This window comes from Erpetoichthys calabaricus, chromosome 18 (assembly GCF_900747795.2).
Source record: "Erpetoichthys calabaricus chromosome 18, fErpCal1.3, whole genome shotgun sequence".
NCBI lineage: Eukaryota > Metazoa > Chordata > Cladistia > Polypteriformes > Polypteridae > Erpetoichthys > Erpetoichthys calabaricus.
This window is the reverse complement of record NC_041411.2, coordinates 51,913,527-51,926,394: the sequence shown is the minus strand read 5'-3', so window position 1 is coordinate 51,926,394 and position 12,868 is coordinate 51,913,527. Positions and strand designations below refer to the sequence as shown.

General features: G+C 38.2%; 1 protein-coding gene across 2 annotated transcripts in view; it reads left to right on the top strand.

Moving 5' to 3' along the window:
• LOC114669215 (serine/threonine-protein phosphatase 4 regulatory subunit 2-like) overlaps positions 1–12,868 on the top strand; it is a 101,328-nt gene that overhangs the window by 21,167 nt on the left and 67,293 nt on the right. For both annotated transcript variants that reach the window (XM_028825407.2, XM_051921508.1), the window contains exon 3: positions 5,788–5,958. In XM_028825407.2, the coding sequence (XP_028681240.1) occupies positions 5,788–5,958 (171 nt within the window). The remainder of the gene's footprint in view (positions 1–5,787; positions 5,959–12,868) is intronic.

The window sequence follows — 12,868 nt, the reverse complement described above, 5'->3', positions numbered from 1 at the left end:
CACTAGGACGTGATACCTTTGGGACTGGGGTGATACAAGATGTTTTCCAAAGCCTCGGGACTCTCCCCTGTTCCAGGCTCAGGTTGAAGATGCGCTGTAGAGGACCCCCCAGCTCCGATGCACAGACCTTCAGCAGTCGTGGCGATACTCCATCTGGACCCGCTGCTTTGCTGGCACGAAGTCTCCTCAGCTCTCTGCTCACTTGCGCTGTTGTAATTATGGGTTGGGATGTCTTTCCTATGCTGGTATCAGCAGAAGGATGTGTGGAGGGTGCAATACTCCGAGGTGAGGGTGAGAGAGAGTGGGTTAGGGTGGTCAAACATGTTAAAGAAGTTGTTCATTTGGTTTGCTGTCTTCACGTCTCTCTCAATGGTGGTATCCCGCTTCGAGCTGCTGCCAGTGATGATCTTTATCCCATCCCACACTTCCTTCATGCTGTTATTCTGCAACTTCTGCTCCAGCTTTCTCCTGTACTGCTCCTTCGCCACCCTAAGCTGGACTCGGAGTTCCTTCTGCATGCGCTTGAGCTCATGCTGATCACCGCCTTTAAAAGCCCTTTTCTTCTGAGTCAAAAGGCCCTTGATGTCACTTGTAATCCATGGCTTGTTGTTAGCATAGCAGCGTACTGTTCTTACTGGAACTACAATGTCCATACAGAAGTTGATGTAGTCAGTAGTGCAGTCAACAACTTCCTCAATGTTCTCACTATGAGATCCCTGCAGGATATCCCAGTCTGTAGTTCCAAAACATTCTCTGAGTATTCTCAGCCTCCGGGGTCCACTTCCTGAATGATCGTGTGGTTACAGGTAGGACTCTTAACTTTTGGTTTATAGTGAGGCTGAAGCAGAACCAGGTTATGATCTGCTTTCCCAAGCGCAGGCAGCGGGGTGGCGCTGTATGCGTCTTTAACGTTTGAATACAGTAAATCAATAGTCTTATTTCCCCGGGTGTTACAGTCCACATACTGGGAGAATGCAGGTAATGTTTTGTCCAGCGTCCCATGGTTAAAGTCTCCAGCGATTAGCAGAAGCGCCTCAGGGTGCTGCGTTTGTAACTTAGCAACAGCGGAATGGATGATGTCACTCGCTGACTCCACGTCGGCCCGAGGAGGGATGTAAACGATAACAGCAATGACGTGTCCAAACTCTCTGGGCAAGTAGTAGGGACGTAAACTTACGGCCAACAGTTCGATATCCCTGCAGCAAGTGGAGATTTTGACGTTAACATGTCCAGAGTGACACCACCGTGTATTAACATAGAGAGCGAGTCCTCCTCCTTTGTGCTTCCCACAGGTACTTGCATCTCTGTCCGCTCTAACTGTGCTAAACCCGGGTAGCTCCACGTTGGCATCTGGGATGGTGTTATTTAGCCAGGTTTCGCAAAAACACAACAAACTGCATTCTGTGTAGGTCCTGACATTTTTCACCAGCGCAGCCAGTTCGTCGATCTTATTTGAGATTGAGTTCACATTCCCCAGAATCACAGAAGGCACCGAAGGCTTGAAACGCCACTTTCTCGCAAGCCGCTTCTTTTTTTAGCTTAGTGCCGGCTCTGCTGCCACGATACCGCCTTCTTACCTCGTCGGGTAAATATGGAACCACACTGGCACTGGCATTTGTTCTCAGCGCCCGAAGTTGAGTACTTGAATAGGCGAGGCCACTGTGCTCATTGGGACCTTCAAAGCAGCAGAATTTTTTCTGTAACCTTCCCCAGATTTGTTCTTTGAGACAATCCTGTCTCAGAGGTCTACAGACAATTCCTTTGACTTCATGCTTGGTTTGTGCTCTGACATGAACTGTCAACTGTGGGACCTTATATAGACAGATGTGTGCCTTTCCAAATCATGTCCAGTCAACTGAATTTACCACAGGTGGACTTCAGTTAAGCTGCAGAAACATCTCAAGGATGATCATGGGAAACCGGATGCACCTGAGCTCAATTTTGTGCTTTCTCAATTTTTTTATTTTTAATAAATTTGCAAAAATATCAAGTAAATTTGTCACGTTGTCATTATGGGGTGTTGTGTGTAGAATTCTGAGGGGAAATAAATGAATTTAATCCATTTTGGAATAAGGCTGTAACATAACAAAATGTGGAAAAAGTGATGCGCAGTGAATACTTTCCGGATGCACTGTAAGAATCGGTCACTCTGGATGTCCACCTATAGCAAGTTAAGGCCACTTTCTTTGTCGATTTTAAATGAACTGACAGTGTTGCCTTTCACATCTTCATAAACCTTCTAGAGCAGGGCTCTCCAACACGTCGCTCGCGAGCTAACGGTAGCTTGCAACCCCTTTCCAAGTAGCTCACCAAAGAGTTAATGAATCCTATATAAGTTTGAAAACTTGTAGTCAAATTAGGGGTGGGCGATCTTTGCAAAAAATCGTATCACGATCCACAATCTGAATTGCAATCTTTTCAGTGTGGCATACACTTAAGAGAATATCCGGATTCGAAGTCAAGACCTAAGTAGCACTTTATTTGAAATGTCCGACAAAGTTGAATTCAGTTGTTCTCTCGTTCGCTAGCTAAGCAGAGTTAAGGAACACGCCCCTCCCCTCGGCCCGCTGCATCTCTCTTGGATTCGCGCAAATAAATCGGTACTGCAAGCGAACTATGATACATAGCGAAATGAGCGAAGTCGCAAAATCAACTGGAATGTTCAAGCAAATTCTAGAAAAAAACCTGATCTAAATCCATTAGGTAGTTCTCTCATGAAAAGCAGACACATTGGATTTTATGTATTATACTAGTCATTTAGCCCATTACAATAACAGGCGCTAGAACAGTAGTGCATAAACATTAGTAGGAACAGTCTATATTAAATGGCAAAGGACTTTGACCTCATTCTTTTTGTTGGTCGTATTTTTCTTTCTTTCAGCCTTTCTTTTGTTGATGTTTACTTGCTGAGCTGACCATTCTTCGTGGGCTGCCGCCGTGTATTGTATGTCTTTAATTTTCTGTGACAGTAATACTGGCTTGTACATCCGATGGCTTGAGCGTCCGTAATATACCTTTAATTTTCTCTGGCGGTAATACGGGTGTGTGCGGCGGTAATATGCCTCTAATCTACTCTGACAGTAATACTGGCTTGTATGTGGCTGTAATATGCGTCACTGTATTGTGTACCTTTAATTTCCTCTCGCAGTAATACTGGTTTGTATTTTCGTAAAACGCCTGTAACTTTCTCTGACAGTAATATCGCACATCGCACCGCGCATGCGCACTTCACCAGAAGACACACACACACGTACACCTGGACGCACACAGGGATTTTATTAAGGAGGATATTAGTAAACCTTGACAATAATGTGCAGTTAGTCTCAACAGCATTCTCGGCATTTCTGGAACTTAGTAGAGTCAGATAACTACAGTACAAGAATCTTCACCAAGCATCTCTGAAAATGTCTGCTTTGTTTGATTTAGTGACATTCATGTCAGAAAAGGTAGACTCGCAGAGGTATGCAGACCCAAAGTTTAGAACAAGCCAGACAGATGAACATTTAAATGACTCCATAAGAGTGAACCTAAGTGGCTACACTCCACCATACCCCTCTTGTTGACTCCATGCTGTGCCAGTCATCTGACTAACGTGTTTTTAAAAAAAAAAAAAAAAAAAAAAAAAAATCAGACATGCAACCGGACATGTGAATACTCTTATGAAGTGAAGACATGACATGTAATAAAATTATTAATGAATAAGTAATATCTGTGTATTTGTAATGGCATTGTTTTGTTTTGACAGCATTCATATTTTAATTCAATAGTGTGAGATACACTAGAAAATGTATACAGACATACAAAATGCACTTGCAGGTGAAATAAATATTTTTTTAGTGATGTTTTAATGCAAAATGTGAGTTGTGAACACCAACATTTTGTAATTGTTCAGGCAAAATAAGCTTATTCAGTTTGGGTTGAAAATAAGCTATGAGAATAAACCATTAGAAAACATGAGTAGTTCTTGGCCATTTTCATTTTATAATAGTAGCTCTCTTGGTGGGGGGCATGCGAAGGTTGGAGACCCCTGTCCTAGACAGTCATTTCACTGAAATGTTTTTGTTTGTAACACACATACAGCTTTGATTTTTGTCCAAACCATAACTGTTCAAGTTTTTTAAATCCAAAATGTTTACATACATTGGCATTTAGGGTTGCTGGTGCTGGGTGTACGTCACTAGTTTCAGCCACTTTTGTAAACTAAAACCAATGTAGCCAAAATTTGGATGAGTTTGGTGACACCTGCACATCCAGATTTTCTTTGCACTTCCACACTCCTACATCTGTGTGAATTTATAGAATCAATCTCTGAATTCTGTGAATTGATATTGCATCATTTAAAATAAAAATCAAATTGAATCTGAAGATTTGTATAACCTGGCTCAAATGATGATATTGCATGGATCTTGAAGCTCTGTGCTGGAGCAGAAAGGATGGAATGAATGCTGTAAGTGATGGGACTAGGTGAAGGGCTTCTGTTCTGTAAGGGGTGGACACACCTCTTAGGAGACGTTAGGAGGAAAAGGAAGGTGTGGTGCAAGGAGGTTTTGGATAGGGAGTCAGGAGACAATAAGCAGGAGTTTTTGCAATATAGGGGGGGGAAAAAGAGAATGTAAAGTGGTAGGAGATAAACTGCTTGGTAGGGAAAGCCTCCTTATTGTTTTGAAGGTGTGCTCCATAACCCAGATAATGGCGTATAAGACGGGGCACAGTTTGTTACGGAACAAAGACTGCAAAAAAAAAAAAAAAAAACTAACTCTGAGTTTATATTTGCTTATGCTGGTCGTTAAATATTGTATCTATTTACAAAAGATTAACAAAATAAATTCATACGGCTATTCGTTAAACGGATCTACTATATATCATTTTTAAAATATCTGTTTTGTTATCCGTCCTATGTCTTAATAGTCATGGCCTCGGTCCCAACCCCTGATGGATAATCGAGGTTTTAATGTACTCTGTATTAGCTGTCAGACATGGTGCCTGTGTATTCCTGGCACTTCGATTAATTTTAGATTGCCGTTGGTACCATTTATCCTCCTGCATACAGTGCTTTGGCCTTTGAACTAAAATACCACCCTCTAACTTAGACATAAGACTTTTCTGGGATGTAATCCTTTGCCTGTCTTTAAATGGAGGAATGCTTTGTGCTTACTTCATTGATTACATTTTTAACAAACAGTACTGCTGGTAACCATTATATAAATTTTTATGATCAAATTTTGACAATGAGTAGTTAAAACAGTAACACCTTAATGGGAGGTCATTCTCTTATGTGCTGTACTGTTGCTGTACGTTTCCCAACCCACCCCCATCCCCATTAGGGAACTAGCAACAGATGCTTTTTATTATACTTAAGGTGTGAAGACAGTAAATTGAATTGAAACAATAGCGGAGGGCATGCCTTTTGGATATGCATCAGAGCTGTTTAACTGAAGCATCCTATCGGTATGCATTGAGAGGAAATCTCAGTGAGAACATGTATTTAAATGGAATATTTCATATAATTGGAGTAGTTTGGTTCTAAAGGGAAAATATTTTCATTTATATAGCACAATTCATAGTTATAATTACCCCAAATATCAAATTAATCTTCAACCATAAGCTACAAAAAGATTTTAGTTAAACTCTATTCTCTCTTTTTTTTTTTTTTTTTTAATATTTTTGTGCAAGGGATATTAATGAGAAATATATGGTCTGTTATGATGGAAATGTTTATCATGCTTTTAATACTACAATAGGCAGTGCTCAGTTTTTAATTTTGTGTTTTTGTTTTTTTTGTTTTAGGATTCAGTGGTCACAGTTTAAGAGTTATTTCCTTTTTAAGCTGGAGAAAGTGATGGATGACTTCAGAGCTTCAGCGCCTGAGCAAAGAGGCCCTGCTAATCCCAATGTTGAGTACATTCCTTATGAGGACATGAAAGAGAGAATTCTGAAAATTGTTAATGGCTACAATGGGTATGTATAAATATTGATAGTGAAATGTGAAGATTTTTTATGGTCATGGTTTTTCTTACTAAGTTTATGCTTTAAACCCAATCAATTTTCAAATTAATGAGGGAATGCTGGCACATATACTTGCTGCCTCTCCTTTTTGGGAATAACACTTTTCATTGAAATTTGTGATAAACCTTTCATTTTTTGCATTACTGTTCTTTTTTTAACTTGTTTTGTTCATGGATCCAGATAACTACTTTTTGTCTTGAATTTTGATTTGTTTTATTGGAATATGGCTTGGCTGAGTATTTTGCTTCTGGGACAATTGATTTGAATCTCCATATGCTTCACTGGATGAAACTTTGTTTGCCCATCTATTGCCTGATAGTTGAACATTTTTTCTTTACATGGACATACTGTTTTTGTGAATGTTTTATTTGATACACTGGATTGGTGCCATCACTGTCTGTATGTGTTTCAGTAGAAAAATAAACTGATGCCTGTGCTCACCTGTAAATCTTTCACGGTTGTAATGGAGGTCCTGCTGGCCAATTAGGTTGCCTTTTTCTGTACTTCAGGCCATGTTGATCACACCTGCTAAATACCCATGGCTGTGCACTGGAACCTTCAAGCTCTGGTGATTATCTTTTGCGTGTATCCTATATTATCCATTTTTTAATGGATTGATCAAACCTCCAGTATTAGGTATGTTCCGATCAGGTATTTTAAGGCCGATACCGATCACCAATTTCATGCTACTGGATTGGCCTATTCACTGTTCGTTTTTTTTCTCCATCATTCCTTTTTAAAATCTTTTTTTTCAGTAAGCTCCTGCATAGAAGCCTTATGTCCTATATTAAAGTGTGACCTTTGGTATTTTATAATTTAACACCTGTGGTCTACTGTATAGTCTATAGGTAATTTTTATTAACAAAATTAAATTCTGTGGGCTTACTAAGTTCAGTGATTTATAAAATACTAAAATAAACAATTTCCTTAAAATTCATTCATTACCTTATAAAATATGTTCAAAAATATTTATCCATATTACATGGCACAAAAGAAAATGCTTCTAATAATTTACAAACTGTCGTATTGTTAAACTTTATTTGTAATGTACTTATTTGAAACAGTTTAAAGTAGTTTTTCCCCATTTCTGTAACAAAAAATATATGTATACACACACACTTGATATTGACAATTAACTGTTCACATATATAGATGCCCTTTGTTGGTTTTTAAAATCATTTTTAATCAATAGTTGCACCACAGCCTTTTTTACTGTTAAAATATACATTTGGTATATTCAGATGTTTTTCTTTGTTCAGTGTACCAGTTAGACATTTGTAATTCTTATTATACATATGGTTTACCTTTTTAATAATGCAGTACTTGCTTCTTAGTCAAACTTACACTGTGTGACACACAAATAATAAACACAGTACACAGAAATATATACACAGTGGATCGAGACATCGGCAGGGTGCAAGTCTGAAGTTCACCAGCAGCACCTGTTCTGGAATACGCTGTCCTTCTCGGGATTTTTGCAATAATTATGACAGTGTGCCAAATCAGTGCTACATTGAAATACACTGTGGATTTTGATCTGCACACACAGAACACTTTTGCTAACATTTCCTTGTTTAACACAAGGTCTATCAATGGCAAAGGACTGGTAATGTCAGAATTCATTGCAGCCTGCAGCCTTGATGTATTGTGTTAAGCAGAAACTTGGCAGAGACCAAATTATCTCTAAATCGTGGCAACTCTGTCTAGTAAAGTTTTGTTTACTTCACAGTGGCTCGCACCTCAAGGCAAGGTGGGTGTCTCACTGTACCTGGCGAAATCTGAGCTAAACATCAAAAGAATCCCAATTAAATGTCCATTCTTCTTCAAATACCTGGCTCTAAAACTAATAACAAAATCTGGTCTTATTTATGTTCTGCATCATTCTCCAAAATACATTGAGTCTTATTTGCCTGATATGACTGAATTACTAACTCATTTAAGTTCTCTTTCCTGGACAGTTACTCTTACAGGTGACTTTAATATTCACATTCACTGTGGGTGTTTTTTCATTTTATTGTAATCATTCGGTACATATAGATCAATTTTTACAAAAAATAGGGTTGAAAACAAATCAAACCCCACCCCTGAGAAGGAGAGCATGGCCTAAGGAGTAAAACTTAAGGCTTGTAAACATACCTAAATTATTGAGTTTAATAGGGCAGAAAATATAGATAAATGGAGAAGGAAAAGAAATGCAGGAATAATTATTTCTTCTTATTCTAAAATATTATTGATTGGATCCTGTCAGGTTTTGAAAAAATTCTGTACAGATCCCCTAACTGAGAATTTGATTTTTTTCCAATTTCAAATAATATAAAACATTGGTTTCCCACTGACTTATTTAGAGGAGAGTTAGGATTCTTCCAAATTAACAAAATCGCTCTGCGTGCCAAAAGTGTAGTGAATGCAATCAGTTTGCTTGTCCTTATCCATTTCAAATCCATCTGGAAGAACACCAAACACAGCTATTAATGGGTTAGGAGGGATTGTGACACCAAGGCTGTCTGAAAGGCACTTAAAAATTTTGGTCCAAAATGTTGTTAGTTTGGTGCATGCCCAAAACATGTGACCCAGTGAGGCAGGAGCTTGGTTGCAGCATTCGCAGGTTGGATCTTGCCCTGGGAACATTTTGGACAGTTTTAGGTGAGACAGATGAGCTCGATTATATAATTTTGAGTTGAATAATTCTATGCTTTGCACATATGGAACTTGAGTGAATTCTCTGCATTGCTACCTTCCACTCCTTTTCTGATATATGAAGAGATCTTTTTCCCATTGTCCTCTTGGATCTTTGAAAGGAAGGGACTCTAATAAAATTTTTATATATTGCAGAAATGGTGTCTAAATCCTCAAAGTTGAGCAGTATTTTTTCCAGCATGGTGGAGGGTACGAGATGAGGAAAATCGGGCAGGTTCTGTTTGACAAAGTTTCTAATTTGAAGATAGTGAAAGAAATGTGTAGCTGGAAGTTTTAAATTTGGAATGTAATTGTTCAAAGGATTCAAAGATATTGTCTATATATAAAGATCTCTGAGCAATTTAATCCCAAATATTTTCCAGATATTAAAAACTGCATATGTTTGCGAGGGTTGAAAGAGGTGGTTCTCTTGCAGGGATGCCACAGATGGAAAATCTATCTTAAATTGCTTTCTAAATTGGTTCCATGTTCTGAGTGAAGCACAATTGGATTATTAGTGTATTTGCGATAACTTGCATTTATTGGCGCGCAGAGCAGGGAATATAAAGAAGTGCTGCAGGATTTTACTTCTATTGCAGACCAGGCCTGTGTGTGTTCATTTATTTGTGTCCAGGTTTTTATGCCTTGTATGTTTGCTGCCCAGTAATAAAAATGAAAATTCGGTAGAGCCATGCCACCTTCTGCCTGAGGTCTTTGTAGGGTCGCTCTTCAGATACTTGAATGTTTTGAGTTCCAAATAAATTAGGTTATGGTTGAATCTAATTGCTTAAAAAATTATTTATTAATATATATTGGGATGTTTTGAAATAAAAAATGCTTAGGTAGGATATTCATCTTAACGTTAATTCTTCTGGCAAGAGTGAGATGAAGGGTTGACCATCTATGCAAGCCTTGCTTAATTTTTTCCATACAGACGGCGAAATTTTGCTGATAAAGAGCTTTGTTTACTTGTGATATTTACCCCTAAGTATTTAAACTGATCTGCTATGGTAAAAGGTAGGGTGTCCAATCTGATATTATATGCATGTGAATTCACTGGAAAGAGTATACTTTTATTCAAATTAATTCTGAGACCAGAGATCTTTTGAAAATCTGAAAGTGCTGTTAAAACTGTAGGCACAGTGTTTTCTGGGTGTGAGATTATAATATAATAAAAAACCATATCATCTGCATATAGAGATTTTCTTTTCCACGCCTTCTTGGATAATCCCCTTTATCTGATAAGAATTTTGACAGTGGTTCAATGGCGATTACAAACAGCAGTGGTGACAAGGGGCATCCTTGTCTGGTGCCACGTTCTAGTTTAAAGTAGTCTGAACAAATGTTGCTAATACAGACTGAAGCTTCTGGACTGGTGTACAGTAGTTTGAGCCATGCACAAATATTTGGGCCAAACCCAAATTTCTCCAATGTAGTGAAAAGGTAGTTCCATTCAATCATATCAAATGCTTTTTCTGCATCCAATGATAATATCTCTGGGGTGTTTGACTTTGCTGGTGAATATATTACATTAAACGGGCGTCGAAGATTGGAAGATAAGTGTCGGCCTTTAATAAATCCAGTTTGATCCTGTGATATTACCGAAGGCAGCGCTTTCTCCATCCTTCTAGCTATAATTTTTGAGTGTATCTTAACATCATTATTCAGAAGTGAAATTGGTCTGTATGATGCACATTGTAACAAGTCCTTATTTTGTTTAGGAAAGACGGTGATTAATGCTTGACGAAAAGTTTGAGGTAGAATTTGTCTCTAGCTTCTGTAAATGTTGCCAATAAGAGGGGAGCTAGTTGAGTGGAGAATTTCTTATAAAATTTTATAGGGTAGCCATCAAGGCCTACTGATTTCCTGCCTTGAAGTGACTTTATAGCATCTAGTAATTCTGATAGGGTCAGAGGTTTATCCAGTTCCTCAACACTAAAAGTATCTATTTGTGGTATCTGTAATGTATCCAGAAATGCATTAGATTGTGTGTTGTCTTCTTTAAACTCAGTAGTATATAAGGTTTTATAGTAGTCTCTAAATGTGAGCATTATATTTTTATGGTCAATGATTTCATCTCCATTCGTGTTGGTGATTACTGGGATTGCATTGCGAACTTCTTGCTTGTGGATTTGTTGAGCTAAAAGCTTATTAGCTTTCTCTCTGTGTTCATAGTAATGATGTCTTGATTTATAAATAAGTTGTTCAGTTTCTTTAGTTAATAATAATAATAATTCATTACATTTATATAGCGCTTTTCTCAGTACTCAAAGCGCTTTGTCACGATGTTGAGTTCTGTATGCAGAGCCTGCATTTTCCTATGAAGAGCCTCACTTGGATGCCTGGCTTGTTCTTCATCTATTCTAGTAATTTTGCTTCTTAGCTCTGACACTAATTCTAATTTATTTCTGTGGGAAAGATATGAAATAATCTGTCCTCTTAAGAAGGCCTTTAGGGTTTCCCAGAGTGTTCCTGCAGAGACCTCTGATGGTGTGTTTGTCTCTAGGAAGAAGCTAAATTTGTTTGGATATAAATTCTGTACAGTTCTCGTCTGCTAATATAAGTGGGTTAAGGCGCCATCTGAGAGGTGAGTGTGGGGGGCATAATGATTTTAGCTCCAAAACTAGAGGGGCATGGTCGGAGATAACAATTGTCGTATTTACAAGATTTAATCGTAGGCAAGAAATTATTATCTATAAAGAAATAATCGATTCTTGAGTAGCTATGATGCACTGGTGAGTAGAACGAATATGTTCTTGAGTTTGGGTTTAGAAACCTCCAGGGGTCTGATAAGTTGTGGTCGGTTACAAACTGTGTAATTGTCTTTGCAGTGTTAGGACTCCTGCCACAGAGGGGGGCGACATCTATCTAAGAGTGGATTTAAAACACAAAGTCCCCAGCCATTATAATTTTGAGTGTTCACATTGGGAATGGATGCAAATAGATTTTGCATGAATTCCTTATCGACATTGGGTGCATAAACATTTATCAATCATTTTACAGTTAAATAAGTTGCCCATGACCATCACGTATCTCCCTTCAGGATCCGATACTATCTGATGCTACAAATGGGACTGTTCTATGTATGAGAATTCCCACACCTCTATTTTTCTTTGTAAAGCTAGAATGGAACATTTGGCCAGTCCAGTCTTTTTGTAGCCGGAATTGATCCTTGCTTAGTAAGTGGGTCTCCTGTAAAAATACTATTTTAGTGTTTAAGCCTGTTAGGTGAGAGCATACTTTCTTTCTCTTTAATTTGTGATTCAGGCCTTTAACATTCCAGCTCACAAAGTTAACTGTCCCATCATGGAGACGTTGATTCTGAACTTTTAATGTCATTTTATAGTCTTGTAGTGAGGCAGTTTTAATCTTAATTTCCAATTTCCCCACGAGTTATTGCCATACAGCCTATTGTTGCGTTGATAGTTATAATTCTAAGGATTAAAAGGATAGCTTGCTCTCCTTCTCCCCCCCCCCTTATCCCCCACCCCCCATTTTGCCTCCCCACATGAGGCTAGACCCCACTTCACAATGTCCCAGTCCTCTGATATACCGAGAGACTGAGCACGTCCAAAACAAAACAAGCCCCCTCCTACACCCCAAAGCGGTGTGTGAGAATTAAAAAGTAGAAATATCTATTGCAGCTAAAGTCTAACTGCCAAAAATATAATCATTAGCAGTCTTTAAGCTTAAAATATCTTCAGCAATTTTAAAATAATGAACCCTGGGATTGGTGTTAAAAAGTGGTGTAGGATAAGCATAGTAAATCCTAATGCAATAATAGAAATAACAATTAACCAAGGGTATGATGTTAAACAGTCTCCTTTAGGATAGTAAAAGAAATAAAAAAAAAACCCTACTCTAAATTACTTCCACAACACACTCGTGTCTATAACTTTAATTAAAACATAAAGCTTACTTAAAAAACCATATATAGTGTCCAAGTAACGATAAGGATGTATGATTATAATACCCATATCTTTACATGTGATCAGACAGCAGATGATAGCTCCTTGCCATGCCATGACAGAATACGGCTCATTATTGTCTTTCAAAAGAGTGTCGAACAGCTTCTTTTATTCCTTTTCAGCTTCCTCCTTGCTTGAAAATACATAAAGTTGGCCGTGAACTTCCACTTTCAGTTTGGCGAGATACAAGAGGCCATTTGATATCTGCTTTCTATAAC